Source organism: Leptopilina heterotoma, unplaced genomic scaffold, assembly GCF_015476425.1.
Source record: "Leptopilina heterotoma isolate Lh14 unplaced genomic scaffold, ASM1547642v1 Lhet_190, whole genome shotgun sequence".
NCBI lineage: Eukaryota > Metazoa > Arthropoda > Insecta > Hymenoptera > Figitidae > Leptopilina > Leptopilina heterotoma.
The window spans coordinates 1,204,603-1,219,972 of NW_025110909.1; the positions used below are offsets into that span (position 1 = coordinate 1,204,603).

At 28.9% G+C, this 15,370-nt stretch overlaps 1 protein-coding gene across 4 annotated transcripts in view; it reads right to left on the minus strand.

The window, feature by feature from the left end:
* The window catches only part of LOC122500724 (WASH complex subunit 5), a 182,912-nt gene that overhangs the window by 47,886 nt on the left and 119,656 nt on the right, over window positions 1-15,370 (minus strand). For all 4 annotated transcript variants that reach the window (XM_043609793.1, XM_043609791.1, XM_043609790.1 and 1 more), the window contains exon 13: window positions 7,941-8,122. In XM_043609793.1, the coding sequence (XP_043465728.1) occupies window positions 7,941-8,122 (182 nt within the window). The remainder of the gene's footprint in view (window positions 1-7,940; window positions 8,123-15,370) is intronic.

Consider the following 15,370-nt stretch of genomic DNA (forward strand, 5'->3'; position numbering starts at 1 on the left):
TGCTTTTGGTTTACGCTTTATGATCATATAGGATTGCAGCCTCAGGTCTCCTTGAAGAATATAAGAATCGCTTATAGCTCAAAGCACCCTCCCTACTATCGGTTCAAAAAGTATAGTCAGTTGACTTTGAAGGATTGTAACTTGAATAAAAAAATCGCACAATATTGAAACTGTATGGAATCAGTAAGTAATTTATTTCTACATTAATGTAAAAAATTAAAAACAAATAAAAATTTTTTTCTTAAAGTTATTAATTTTTGAAGGGAAAAAGAACATGTTTTTTGACACTATTTTCACCTACTTTGGTAACATGTAACTCGTTTAATGAGAGTCCTATGATATTCCTGATTTTTTTCTATGTTCCTTAAATCTTTCTGAATAATGTTATTTAAACAAATAACCGTTATTATAATAACTTTTTGAGATTATTAAACGAAACCGTAGTTGTGTTATCTTTGTTAGAAATTAAGGTACGAAGATGAGACAAAGCATACGTTACGGAAAATACGACACTGCTTACGATTCGCCAAAGAAATTTTGGAAAAAAATTATTTTAAGTAATTATTTGCAAAAGTATTTTCAGTTTTTTGCTTTATTGCACCATTAGCAGTCAGGTGCATACTACTGTAAGTCTTTTTGTCCGAAACTCCAAGTTTAGCACTACTACCTTTTTTTGGTCATTTTTTTCTGTGGTTGGAACTGATTTATAACTTTAAAGATCTGGTTTCTAAGGATGTACAAAGGTGTAAACACCCAAAATATTTTTCCTGTCTTAAGAAATTCAAAATTTTATGTAGGTTTGGGTAGAAGTGACCTGAAGTCCTCACTTACCTGCTCATGTCTACAATAATACAGTTTATCGCATTTAAAATGTTGACGCCTATGAGAAATGGTTTATGATTGTGTGCACCTTACCGCTAATGGTGCAGTAAAGCAAAAAACTGAAAATAGTTTTGCAAATAACTTCTTGAAATAATTTTCTTTCCAAACTTTTGTTGATGAATCGTAATAAGTGTCGTATTCTCCGTAACGTGTACTTTGCCTCATCTTCGTACCTTAATTTCCAACAAAGATAACATGACTACTATTTCGTTTAAATATCTCAAAAAGTTATTATAATAACGGTTATTTGTTTAAATAACATTATTCAGAAAGATTTAAGGAACATAGAAAAAAATCAGGAACATCATAGGACTCTTATTAAACGAGTTACATGTTACCAAAGTAGACCCTGTGAAAATGATGCCAAAAAACATGTTCTTTTTCCCTTCAAAAATTAAAAACTCTCGAAATAATTTTTTTGTATTTCCTTCATTTTCTACAGTAACGTAGGAATGTTGTAGCTACTGATTCAAAGTTGTTTTAATATTATGCGATTTTTATAACTCAAGATATAAGCGGTCAAAGCCAACTGACTTTACATTTTACACCGATAGTAGGGGTTTGAAGACCTTGCCGTTGGTGAGAGGTTTGCTTGATGGACTTTTTCCAGCAGAAAACTTCCCCTGCCCAAAGATTGCCAAAGAAAAAGATAAAGGGACCTACTATCCGCGAGAAAATGATAGGCCCCTGAAAAATGTTCGAATTTGACTTGAAATATCTCTGTTAAAAAAATGGTTTGAAAAAAATGAGAAATATTTTTGGAAAGCGTGGAATCTTATATGTTTGTGTACGAGAGGCCAATATTGGAAAAAAATTTCTGCACCGTACAGGTGCAAAATTACATCACAGTGTACCCCATTTTTCGACATTTTTAAAAATGGTCGACTTTGGTACAAGATTTTACACGGAAGCGATTATTCAAAAAATTCGAAAAAGAACTATTTATTAACTGAATCTGTCCAAACGAATTTGCTTTATAATTATTAAAAAATCTTAATTATTATTGTATTTATTAACAATAATAGGAGACAATGTTATCTCTGGTTCTAATAGTCTAATTGAAATTAATTAAATTGGAAGTTGTAAATAATTAATCTTCTTATTATCTTAGCTGATTAAGAAAAACGAAATTCTTCTATTAATTACATTTTTCAACATTTATTTTGACAGTTTTTTTTTCTTGAGAACAAGTGTAAAACGGTTGCGAAAACCCAATTTTTTTCGACAAAATCTTAACCCTGTCATAAATAATACTACGAACTTCTCCAAAATGTGGACTCAGAACAAAGCTTAGAATTTTTTTCACATAGGCTATACATTTAATTTATTTCAATTAGACTATTAGAACCAGAGATAACATTGTCTCCTATTATTGTTAATAAATACGATAATAATTAAGATTTTTTAATAATTATAAAGCAAATTCGTTTGGACAGATTCAGTAAATAAATAGTTCTTTTTTCGAATTTTTTGAATAATCGCTTCCGTGTAAAATCTTGTACCAAAGTCGACCATTTTTAAAAATGTCGAAAAATGTGGTACACTGTGATGTAATTTTGCACCTGTACGGTGCAGAATTTTTTTTCCAATATTGGCCTCTCGTATACAAACATATAAGATTCCACGCTTTCCAAAAATATTTCTCAATTTTTTCAAATAATTTTTTTAACAGAGATATTTCAAGTCAAATTCGAACATTTTTCAGGGGCCTATCATTTTCTCGCGAATAGTAATGTCTGATGAAGACTCTTTCTCGGACCACAGTCTCATTACATTTAGAATGGAATCGAAAGATCGGGAATATACGTTAGAACCGTAATTCGTTTCCTTACGGGTCATGGGCTATTGAACAACCATCAGCAAAAATAGGATGACTAGTTTCAACTATGTGCAAAAGGGTGTCCGTTATTTCCCAAGTTAGCTATTTTCATTTGGGTATCGTCGAAATCGTTTCTTTTTGACCTAAAAACAATTCTAGAAACTAGAAAAAAATTGTACGATGCCGTTTAACCCTGCCTAAATAACAATACTTTTCCCATTTAATTAACATGGGATTTTTGCACTTTTTAAAAATAATTTTAATTTCGTTTATAATATTCTTTGACTAACCAACAAGGCTTGATTTTGCTTCTATTATTATTCCTTTAAATAGAGAAATTTTCATATTATCGCGAAAAATTTACTACACAAGTTTTAAAAAGGTCAATTTCATTTTTATTGATTTTTCTGATTATTTTGCTAAATCTACATATTGATTAATTTTTATTTAGTATTTCATTGAAAGTTTCTTGTTTTATGCATCCAATTGGACCATAACAATAATTTCAATTCATAAACTGTCCAAGAATCACACAGTTTACTAAATCCATTTCATATCAGGCAGGTCGACTAACTTCATGTTACAGAGAAAAAATTGTTTTGCTTGTCATTTTTTTTCTTTTGAGTATAATTTAATTTTCTTTCTTGGGTCTTGTAGATGGTCTTGTCCTCTTCACAATCCAGTTCGAAATTTGAAAAATATTTAAAATGATAAAAATAGGGGATGATTTTCTGAAAATAAATAAGACCAATTTTCTCAAAAACACCACCTTTTTTTGTTATCAAATTTTTACTACAAATTCTTAAAATAATTATGAACATTTCCTATGAATGGCTAAACCATTCTGGCAATCAGGAGAATTTTTTTTTGAAAAATTTATTTTTACAAATTTTCAAATTGTTAACGTTCACGTCAACAATGTTATAACGATTCATTTGTTTTTAAAAATGCAAGTTAACAATTTAAAAATTTGCAAAAATAAATATTTAAAAAAAGATTCTCTTGATTGACAGAATAGGTTAGCCCGCTTAAAATTCATAGGAAATGTTCATAATTATTTTAAGAATTTGTAGTAAAAATTTGATAACAAAAAAAGGTGGTGTTTTTGAGAAAATTGATCTTATTTATTTTCAGAAAATCATCCCCTATTTTTATCATTTTAAATATTTTTCAAATTTCGAACTGAATTGTGAAGAGGACAAGACCATCTACAAGATCCAAGAAAGAAAATTAAATTATAGTCAAAAGAAAAAAAATGACAAGCAAAACAAGAAATTACACAGCTTAACAAAAAAACGAAAAAATTTTGCGCCTGGGTTTATATAATGATTTTTCTATTTATTATTCACTAAAATAAAGAAAAAATATACACATTCTTTTTAAAGTTTGCTTTTGTAGTAGTTGCAAACATGTTAAGGGGAAAAATCACGAAAATTAGGCATATTTTAGGAATTTTTTTTTGGCTCAATGAAATGGCCAATTAAAAATCTGTAAAGTACGTTTTATTCCATGAGTATTGAAATGCAAACTATATTTTTTCAAAAAAATTTCATTACAAAATGGCTGCGTTGCAGCATTTTATTGGAAGACGTCTGTTTTTTTAGGGTTCCATGGCCGAACAACTTACTAACGTCCTCACTTTTTAATTTTAAAAAAACCAAAATGTTGTCATTTTCTATACATCAATAGCTATCGATACACGTAGGATTTTTTCGATATTTTGATTTATTGCAAAATGGTGCGTGATTGAACAAAAAAATGACAATTTTCAAAAAAAAAAAAATTCTAAAAATTGTTGATAAAAATAAAAGTAAGTAATATAAAAAAACCTTCGTGTGTCGATAGCTGTTGATGTATAGAAAATGACAACATTTTCGTTTTTTTCCAGATCAAAAATTAAGGACGTTAGTTGTCTGGACATGGAAGCCTGAAACGAGACGCTTTCTAATGAAATGCTGCACAGCCACCATTTTTTAATAAAATTTAAAAAATATATTTATTTTGCACATCCATACTCATGCAATACTCATGAAATGGTCAATCAAAAATCTGTAAAGTACGTTTTATTACGTACTTTACAGATTTTTGATTGACCATTTCATTCAGAAAATCATACCCTACTAAAAATAAAGTCACAAAACGACAAAAAAATCATCAGAATTTCTGACGTTCTGAGACTGCATTTGTTACGATTGCAGCCACATAACGTCAGGCTTGTGTCATTTTTCACCAGAAAGCTTCAAAAGTAGTCAGGTTTTTTATACAAAGTCGACACCCTCTTTTACCTGGAAAAAGGTCAACTGACCGTCATAAAATTGAAGGGAAATCTTTTTATTTGTTTATGTTTATATTTATTTAAACATTATACTTGTTTTTCATCGACTTAGAATTCTTCTCACAATATGTTCTTGTTATATAAACAATAATATATCCTTTAGAACTTAAATTCAAAAATGATATCAGTTTTTATTTATCAATTACGGTTTTCGAGATACGTTACAGTTTTCTTAAAAAAATGTTTTTCAAAATAAATTTTAGATATTTGCAATCGTGAAGATTTCTAGATTCTGAATTTATATTCATTTCACCTGAAATGTTAAAATTGCAAAACTTTTGAGCAATAAAAATCAGGTTGAAGACCCGAAGCACGTAACAATAGACCCAAAATTCTATTGTGAAAAAAGGCCTACGCACAAATTTGAAGTTTTTATGGTACTTTACATTTACCAACTATCTTTCGGTGGGGGACTGTAAATTAAAAAAATGAATTCAATGAGAAATAATCACAATCCATAAACATCAGTATTCAACAGTAGGAGCATAAAAAACCCTGTAGTCAGAATTAACCAAAAGCTTCAAAAAACGTCAAAGTAGTCACAAAACATTAAAATTTCTGACGTTTTTTCATTATTCCTGATTTTATTTTTAGCAGGGTAAATTTTCAAAAATATGGTAAAAACGTTCTCCTATATACAAAAGCAAACTTTTTGATAAAATATAATTTTTTTCCTCATATCTGTCGATAAATCTATCATAAAAAATATCTTAAATGTCAGGCGCAAATTTCATGTTGACTTGTGTTATTGTTATGGTCCAATTGGATGCATAAAACAAGAAACTTTCAATGAAATACTGAATAAAAATTAATTAATAAGTAGATTTAGCAAAATAATCAGAAAAATCAATAAAAATGAAATTGACCTTTTTAAAACTTGTGTAATAAATTTTTCGCGATAAAATGAAAATTTCTCTATCTAAAGGAATCACAATAAAAGCAAAATCAAGCATTGTTGGTTAGTCAAAGAGTATTATAAACGAAATAAAAATTATTTTCTAAAAAGTGCAAAAATCCCATGTCAATTAAATGGGAAAAGCAAATGAAAATAGCTAACTTGGGAAATAACGGACACCCTAATGTGCAGATTATGTGAGACGCGCAATGAATCTGCGGCTCACATATCCTCTGAATAATCAGCGTCGGTTAGGATAAGACTTTCTAGCTGGGGTCAAGCAATTATTGACCCTGAGCAGGTGACTAACTTATCGATAAAAGAGATATTGGACTTCTGAAGAAGAACAGGACTTTAATTGAGTTGCAGTAAACTAGCGTGCTGGAGTTTGGTACAATGGGTTCTAACCTGTGTGTCTACTTTCCCTTTTGGAAAATCCAGTTCGAGTTCGAACTGGACCCTAGTCAGACTAGAGGACTGAAATGTGTTGCAGTTAGCTACCCTGGTAAAAAAGGCCTCATTGAAAACATTAGAAAACACTGGAAAGTATACTAGGTTCTACTATTATTCTAATAACTTTTTATGGAAATGAAGAATTTACGAGGTTTTAATGGGTTCTTAATAGAGGTGTGCAAAAAGCTCGAAACCCGAAGCTCGAGCGGGTATTTTCGAGCTTTTCATTTTTCGAGCTCGAGCCGAGCTCGGGCCGAGCCGAGCTTTATAAAAAGCTCGAATAATTTCGGGTACTCGAATTTATCGGGTACCCGAAACTTTCGGGTACTCGAAATTTTCGAGTACTCGATTTGATTCGAGCCCTTGAGAAAATCCAAAATTTTCTACATTAAACATCAAAATTCTACATTTCGGGTACCCGAATGTTTCGGGTACTCGAAAATTTCGGGTACCCGATACATCGAGCCCGGCTCGGGCTCGGCTCGACTCGAAAAAATTGCGGCCCGGCTCGGCTCGGCTTTTCGAGCTTTTTGCACACCTCTAGTTCTTAATAGTTTGTAAAAATAATAATAAAGAGGGTTTCTAACGTTTTCTACACACATAAAAATCTCTATGTTATTATTATTATTATTATTATTACTATTATTATTATTATTATTATTATTATTATTATTATTATTATTATTATTATTATTATTATTTATAAAGCTATAGTTAATCTTAACCTAGTAAAATTAATCCAAGCTTTGTAAAAACAACCTTGCAAATCCTGGTCAAATTAACTAGGATATTTAGTCATTTTACGAGCCCTAAGGGCCAGTTTTACCAACTCCTATTAAAAGTCAATCAATGATTAAAGTCGATTTAACCGCTCATGATTGGACGATTAAGGATTTAATCATTGATCAACTTTTAATCGGTGTTGGTGAAACTGACCCTAAATCTAATATTATTATCCTAGTCAATTTGACTATTTTTCCAGGTCACTTTAACTAAGCTTGAATCTTATTGCTTTGACTGGGACTCAATAGTGGGGTTCTCTCGTAACTAACAATCCTAGTCAATTCCTGGTATACCAGTCCTAGACATTTCTTTCGGTGTACAAGGTTCCTATAAGTGAAAATAATCATAAAATATTCTACGAGGTTGAACAAGATTTCTAATGTGAAATGAAAATAGTATTATAAAGACAGCCAAAAAGACAAAGTTGTCTTCTAAGATTGTTTAAGATGTTTTGTATAGTTTTATTTTCAAATTATGAAAAACTGTAAAATTTATACTAAATGCGTATATTTGATAGTCTCAATAGCAAATTCTATAACCTAAGTCATTTTTCCGTACAATGAAACAGTATCATACTAAACTGCCAAATCAATTTTATGAAATAGTGGTATAAAAAGTTTCTCCGTATGTGGCCAGTGTTTAGAAAAACTCCCAAGTGGTTTTTAAGCCACTAGAAACAGTTTTTATAATAATTAAGTCCTAGTAAATTTTATGTCGAAATAAATAAAAATAATCTATATATTTACAAAAGCAAAAAAAGTTTGAAAACTCACTTAGGATCAGTGATTCGTATTAATTCTTGTGCTAATCTTCCCATAAATGTTAATGAGCTAAAATCACTTTGTACTGTATGTGTACTGAGTTTTTCATCTTGATTACATGGCCACACTTTTAACGGGGTCCAGATTGAGCCTTTACATTCTTCCTCTACTGCATTATCTATAATATAAGTTACCTGAAATTGCAAAGTGCAAAATAAGTTTGAGAGCAAGGATTTCAATTTTAGTGAATAAAGCGGTATAAAATGTACTGCATAGTTTAAGCTGCGGGGATGGTCGATTTATCGACCAGATGTCAGGTCGGGGACTCTACCTGATATATCCAATAAATTTATATATAAATTCTAAATTTTGTGCAGGTAAATTTGTTTTGAAATTTTCCCGCAGGTAAAAGGTTAAATTAAGTACTGAAAATAATACAATTCTTCAATAGAAGGTTCGCCTTAGACTAAAAATCTATGTGGAATCTAAATCGAGATCTATATTGAAACGATTGACTTTCCTCCTGGTCAGCATGCATCTGGGGTTGCCGGAGCTCGGGGATGTGTGGAGTGAGGTCTGGTGTCGAGACTATATAAAATCTGACGAATTTGGGACCTATCAGGGTTCTCGGTTCGGCACGCCTCACCACGTGTGAAAGAAAAGCGGGCAAATTAGCGGGAAATCAGCGTCGGTTCACGGAAGCGGTGATCAAGACTTTAATTGATCGTCGCCCTGAGAACCGAACGGCTGTGTCCGCGCCACGCTTCAAGTGCCTGCCGAGGACGCTGATGGTATGCAAAAATAAAAAAGAACCAGTGCATTCGCGAAGTTTTAATCCTAATATTTATATATATATCTATATTTCTTTGGTTTATATTGATTAGTGTGGCGAATAATAAGTGGGCGGATTTGTAATAAAACAAGGTGACACAACATTTAATCTCACACATTACCCACACGGCAATTCTGCATCCTTGAGATCCTGGCATTTGAAGAATCCTATCGGCCAATATAGATCTGGGATCTTATCTTGCAAGAAATTGGATCCAGTGGATGAGATATATGCATGAGTTGGCTGGGAGGAGACGAAAACGGCAGTATAAAAATTCGCTTAGTATCCAAATTTGAATATAAATGTGTGTGTGCAAAAAAGTTTAATGATCCGTCGGTTCTAGGGCGTTTGTTGATAATTGCTATTTGATCGATTCCATTTTTGTATAATTGATAATTCCATTTTGTTTATTTTTTGTTGAAACTATAATCGATTTGATATCTATGTATATGTGTCTTGTTTATGTAAATTTAATATTGACTTGATTGTTTTAATCATATATTAAATTTGACGATAATCGAATAATTTGTGATCTTTTATTTTAACTATAATTTATATTTTTGAACAATTTAATAATTTATTTTATAACAATTTCTATGATTTTTAATAATTAATTAATTTCGTTTTGTTAAAATTTAAAGTAAAAGAATAATTTGTTACAATATAGACGTCGAAATTGATGTCTATTAGACGTTTACCGCGCAGAATTCGGCTTCTCATTCGCAAAAGACGAGTGGTCTATTCGACATCTTAGATGCTAAGTAGCCCAAGTAGAAATGAAATACTGGCATAGTACTGACTGCCAGTAAAGCAGTACTGACTCCAGTACTAAATCAGTACTGGGAAATTCCTGGCTGGTAACGCTGTCCAGTACTGATTTTTTACTTTTAATTTTTTTTCCTCGACATATATCATTAATGTTGATAAGAAACTGTTATTAATTATGAAGACACTCCAAAGAAAATTTTTTTTTGAAAGTTATACAACTTTTAAGTTTTAAGCAAAAAAAATATGAATTTTTTTCAAAATTAAAGTGCTCTCCAAACTTTTTGGGATAATGCATTTAATTTGGCAAGTGTGGGATCTTTTTCAGTACTTATTCTAGAGTAATTTTCAATAGAATAGATTGTTTAATTGTTTACAATAACTTGTAAACATTGCATTTTGTTTTAATATGCAGTGTGGGGCAGAATGGGGTACCTAAGTGTGGGGCATGCCGGAAGCTACGCCGTTTCATTAAAGAGCAATTCCACGCCAAGTGATCATAAGAATTTTCGATGATTTTAGCAATATTAAAAATACTTTCAGAATTTGTTCCTTTTTATACATGGAATAAAAGTGTATAAAAGTTTTTTCAAAATTTTCAAAATTTTTTGAGTTACCTCTTACTCAAAATTTTGGTCGGTTTTTCAAAAAAGGCACATAACTTTTTTTCTTGTTAACCGATTAAGATAATTTTTTTTGGAAAATACTCATAATAAGAAGTACTTTAAAGAAAAAAATAAAAATTTAAAAAAAAATTTTTTTTGCTCGAAAAAAATTTCAAAAAATTTTTTGAATTAAAATTTTGAAAAAAATATATCTTCGATTTGAAATTTTTTTTTTTGGTAAATATTGTCAATAAAGTAAAGAATACTTCCTGTAAATTTAATTATGGGACAACAATAACTTTACGAGAAAAAAAATAAAGTGTCAAGCGCGGCGTGCTGGGACTTGTGCATGTATTCACTTATGGCGGCGCAAGTTTCGTTTCAAATCACTCTACAGGTCACAATTCTTTACCAAAACGCTTTTTCTTTTTTTTCTAAATCTTCGTAATTAAATTCTCTATCGATCTCTCGAGCCTTATTTTTGAATTTTTGTTTTTATACATTTTTTAAATAACAATAAGTATTAAAATAATCAAAAATCGTAAAATATATTTTCCTTAGTTTTATTGATTAAAAAAACTATTTAAAAAACCTATTAAAATAATGTTTGATTGATAAAAAATAAAAAATTATTTAGTTAAAAATTGTTATACAATAAAAAGTTATTATTTTGTTATAAACGGTACTGTGGGTTAAAAATTTATATTTTTTCTGAATTGTGCAATTTTTCGTGAGTAATACATCTACTGATGATAAAAAAACAATTATTTATTAAAACATTGTTTAAACAATTAATTGTTACTATTTTTTACATAAAATATTTATACTTAGGGTAAGAAATTTATATTTGTTTCTTATGTAATTTTTTTAATTTTTTCATAACCCGGGTAGCAATTGAAGTCTGGATCAGGTCTGTAACTGATCTGGTTAGATCTGGGCCAGATCTGGTAACCAAGTCTGTGCCAAAGCTGGTTTGAAACGTGGAACATGTCTGAAACGTGTATATAACCAGATTTGATTTTCTCTGTTGTTCTATGGTAACAAGGCGTTCGACAGTACCTAGCGTGGGTTCTTGCTTTTTTCTGGTCATTGCTTTGCTGTTAATTATAATAGCTTTGCTTTTTGTAAAATTTGTGTTTTTAGTTGAAAATATATTTAATTTAAATACAATAATAATATTTTCATCTTTTGCAATTAATAAAATAGGCATTTTTCAAATGAATAAGATTGTTTTTAAATAAATTACAAAAAGCAAAATTTAAGTTAAATTTAAATGTTTTAAATTGTTTATTTTTTAATTTTTTTCAATTTTTTTTTCATTTTAAGCTGGAAGAACTACTTAAATACACACTCCTAAACACAGTATTTCATTTTTTTTATTAAAGTCGTAGATTATAATTATATTAAGAAAATTCCTAAACGCAGGGATTCGAGCACCTAACTATATATCGCAACGCAGGTTTTGGTGACGTAGGGGACGCAAGATAAAACGCTTTAACCGCTCGACCATCTCGGAGGTCTGAGAATCTGGGCTTAGAGAAAAATTGCATTCAAAAAGCAGAGCAAATAGACTCTCTTTCTCTCTCTCACTTACTGAAACCCGAAAGAAAAGATAGTTAGAACCCCTGCGGTTCAGGGTTCTTTACGCGCTCATACTACGTTTGGGAAATTCCCAAAAGTTGTTTATATAGTACATTTTCAGATTTCTCGGTTTTTAATTTGTAAGCATAAATTACTTGTGTAGAGTAATAATTACAGAATTTATTTTAAATACAGGGATTTGTTTCCGAGTAAATATTTTCGAATATTAGGTTAAATAATTATAAATCTGAATTCAGTCCAATAGATACATTAAGTAACCAACTGTTTAGTAAAGTAATTTTAAAAAGCATACAGAAGGAAATGTTTTGCATTATAAGGGTCATAAAATATAAATATTCGTGAAACGACAAGAACAATTATATTTTAATTGTGCTTTCTAAATTTGAATCAGTTAAAAATCACTGGGTTAACTAACAATAAATGACTGACATTTTACTTCTGCAATCAGTTAAAATTAACTTATTGTCAATGACAAAATTAATGGTTATCAGTAAAAAACAACTAAAAATTGGTCAAATTTTATCAATATTTCAGTGTATTACAAATTATTATTATTATGAATAAATATTCGGTATTTTATAGTATATAATGAAAAAATTAATATTATGAGCTACTCATTAATTAATCTCATTAAGCTTAATTAATAATTCTTATTTAATTATAATTGAATCAGTTAAATGAGTGTACTAAAATATCAGTTATTTTTAACTGACAATCAGATATGTTTTTCTGAAAATTAGTTATTTTTAACTAATTCAAATATAGAGAATGATCATTAAAATAGTAAAGAGAAATTTGTAGCAGTACAAAGTTAAAATTTCGGTTTTCTCTTAATATACTTCTGTACGTCGCTATCCTTATTTTCCTACCTGTTCAAGGGCTCAATCGGTTTCACCTTACCGACTTTTCATTATTTGTGCAATTGGTTTAGTAGTTTTGGTACCTGCATATGACGGGTTCCACGTTAAGTGACCCAGGTCAAAATTTTAAATGTTTGGGATCGGGTAAAAATTTTGCAGAAACAATAGTCCTATTAGATACAATTAAAAATACCAAATATTATTAATTTATTTAAACAAATATAAAAACTGGAGGAGGTCAAAGTTTAAATTTTTGGTCTAACATGGAATATTTGAAAAATTTGTAGTTTCTTTAAAACAAAACGAAAATACGTTTTCTATTTTGGGTTTTTCTGCTGTTTTTCAACACTTTCTAATGGTGTAAACAAATGTAGAGAAAAAAAATGTTTGACCTTGAAAAATTAAATTAAAAAATAAATTTTCATTTTTTCTTCAAATGGACAGTTTTTATTTTTAAAAAAAAAATTTTATCATAAAGGTGAGGTTTTTTCCTAAAAAAAATGTATAGGTCAAAACGTGGGACAAGAACTTTTAACTGGTCAAAATAAACATTTACTTCTGCAATCCACCGCCCCTGCGCGTTGTTGGGCTATATATTGTTTATAACAATTGAAATAAATTATTTTATGCTTTATTAATTATCTGGTGGTCATATTGGATGAATTTAAATTTATTTAGATCATGTGCATCAACGAAATAAGAAAATAAACCTCCTTTTTTAAAAAAGTGTATTAATTTGTTAACTTTGATTTAAAAAAAATTATAAATAATTAAAATCTCCAAAATCGGCCTCGAAGGATGTCTTAAGAATTTATTCCCCTTTAATTTAAGACAAAGAACACTCAAATCGGTTAAAAATTGTAAGCTATAGACATTTTTTAATAGTAAATTGTAAAAAAAATTCCACTGTGGGACGGTGCACGGCAGAAGTAAATGCTTAATTTGACCAGTTAAAAGTTCTTGTCCCACGTTTTGACCTATACATTTTTTTTAGGAAAAAACCTCACCTTTATGATAAAATTTTTAAAAAAAAAATAAAAACTGCCCATTTGATAAAAAAATGAAATTTTATTTTTTAATTTAATTTTTCAAGGTCAAACAATTTTTTTTCTCTACATTTGTTCACACTATTAGAAAGTGTTGAAAAACAGCAGCAAAACCCAAAATAGAAAACGTATTTTCGTTTTGTTTTACAGAAACTACAAATTTTTCAAATATTCCATGTAAATTTTTGACCTGGGTCACTTGACGTAGAACCCGTCATATAGATAGAGCTGTTTAATTGGTTACCAAGTCTGCTTCTGGTTTGGACCATGTAAAATTCCAGATCCGTTCCAGATCTAGAATAACAGGTCTGCATCAGATCTGTACTCTGGTAGCGACTTGGATTTTGCTACCCGGGAAGTTTCATTTGAGTTAGAAATTTCTAATTTTTTCTAAACAATTAATTGAAAAGTTGAAAACTATAAACTGTTTAAACAAGGGTTAAATAATTAATTTTTAGTTTTTCTCTTATACTTGAATACTTTACTTATGAAAAATTGCACAATTCAGAAAAAATATAAATTTTTAACCCTAAGTACCTTTTATAACAAAATAATAACTTTTTATTGTATAACAATTTTTAACTAAATAATTTTTTATTTTTTATCAATCAAACATTATTTTAATAGGTTTTTTAAATAGTTTTTTTAATCAATAAAACTAAGGAAAATATATTTTACGATTTTTTGATTATTTTAATACTTATTGTTATTTAAAAAATGTTTAAAAACAAAAATTCAAAAATAAGGCTCGAGAGATCGATAGAGAATTTAATTACGAAGATTTAGAAAAAACAGAAAAAGCGTTTTGGTAAAGAATTGTGACCTGTAGAGTGATTTGAAACGAAACTTGCGCCGCCATAAGTGAATACATGCACAAGTCCAAGCACGCCGCGCTTGACACTTTATTTTTTTTCTCGTAAAGTTATTGTTGTCCCATAATTAAATTTACAGGAAGTATTCTTTACTTTATTGACAATATTTACCAAAAAAAAAAATTTCAAATCGAAGATATATTTTTTTCAAAATTTTAATTCAAAAAATTTTTTGAAATTTTTTTCGGGCAAAAAAAATTTCTTTTTAAATTTTTATTTTTTTCTTTAAAGTACTTCTTATTATGAGTATTTTCCAAAAAAAATTATCTTAATCGGTTAACAAGAAAAAAAGTTATGTGCCTTTTTTGAAAAACCGACCAAAATTTTGAGTAAGAGGTAACTCAAAAAATTTTGAAAATTTTGAAAAAACTTTTATACACTTTTATTCCATGTATAAAAAGGAACAAATTCTGAAAGTATTTTTAATATTGCTAAAATCATCGAAAATTCTTATGATCACTTGGCGTGGAATTGCTCAGTAAATAAACTTTTATGAGTAACAGTAAAAATGTAAATAATTAGCAAAATTGCTTTTATTGAAATAAGTATTAAAAAAAATGTTTCTTTTTTTCATTAATTTATACAATCTTATTTATTTTAATTAATTATTAAATTATTATTATTATTATTGTTTATAATTATTTAATTTATATTTTATGTAACACTGTTGAGAATTATACACTAAACACTTAGAACTAAGACGGAAAAATAGCTCACGCACGGGGCATAATAAATATAAATATAAAAAATAATAAAATAAAATAATAATATAAATAATAAATATATGTTTTATATATTTATATACATTTTAACAAGACGTTATATATTAGTTAATAGGTATAGCATAAAGATATGATAAA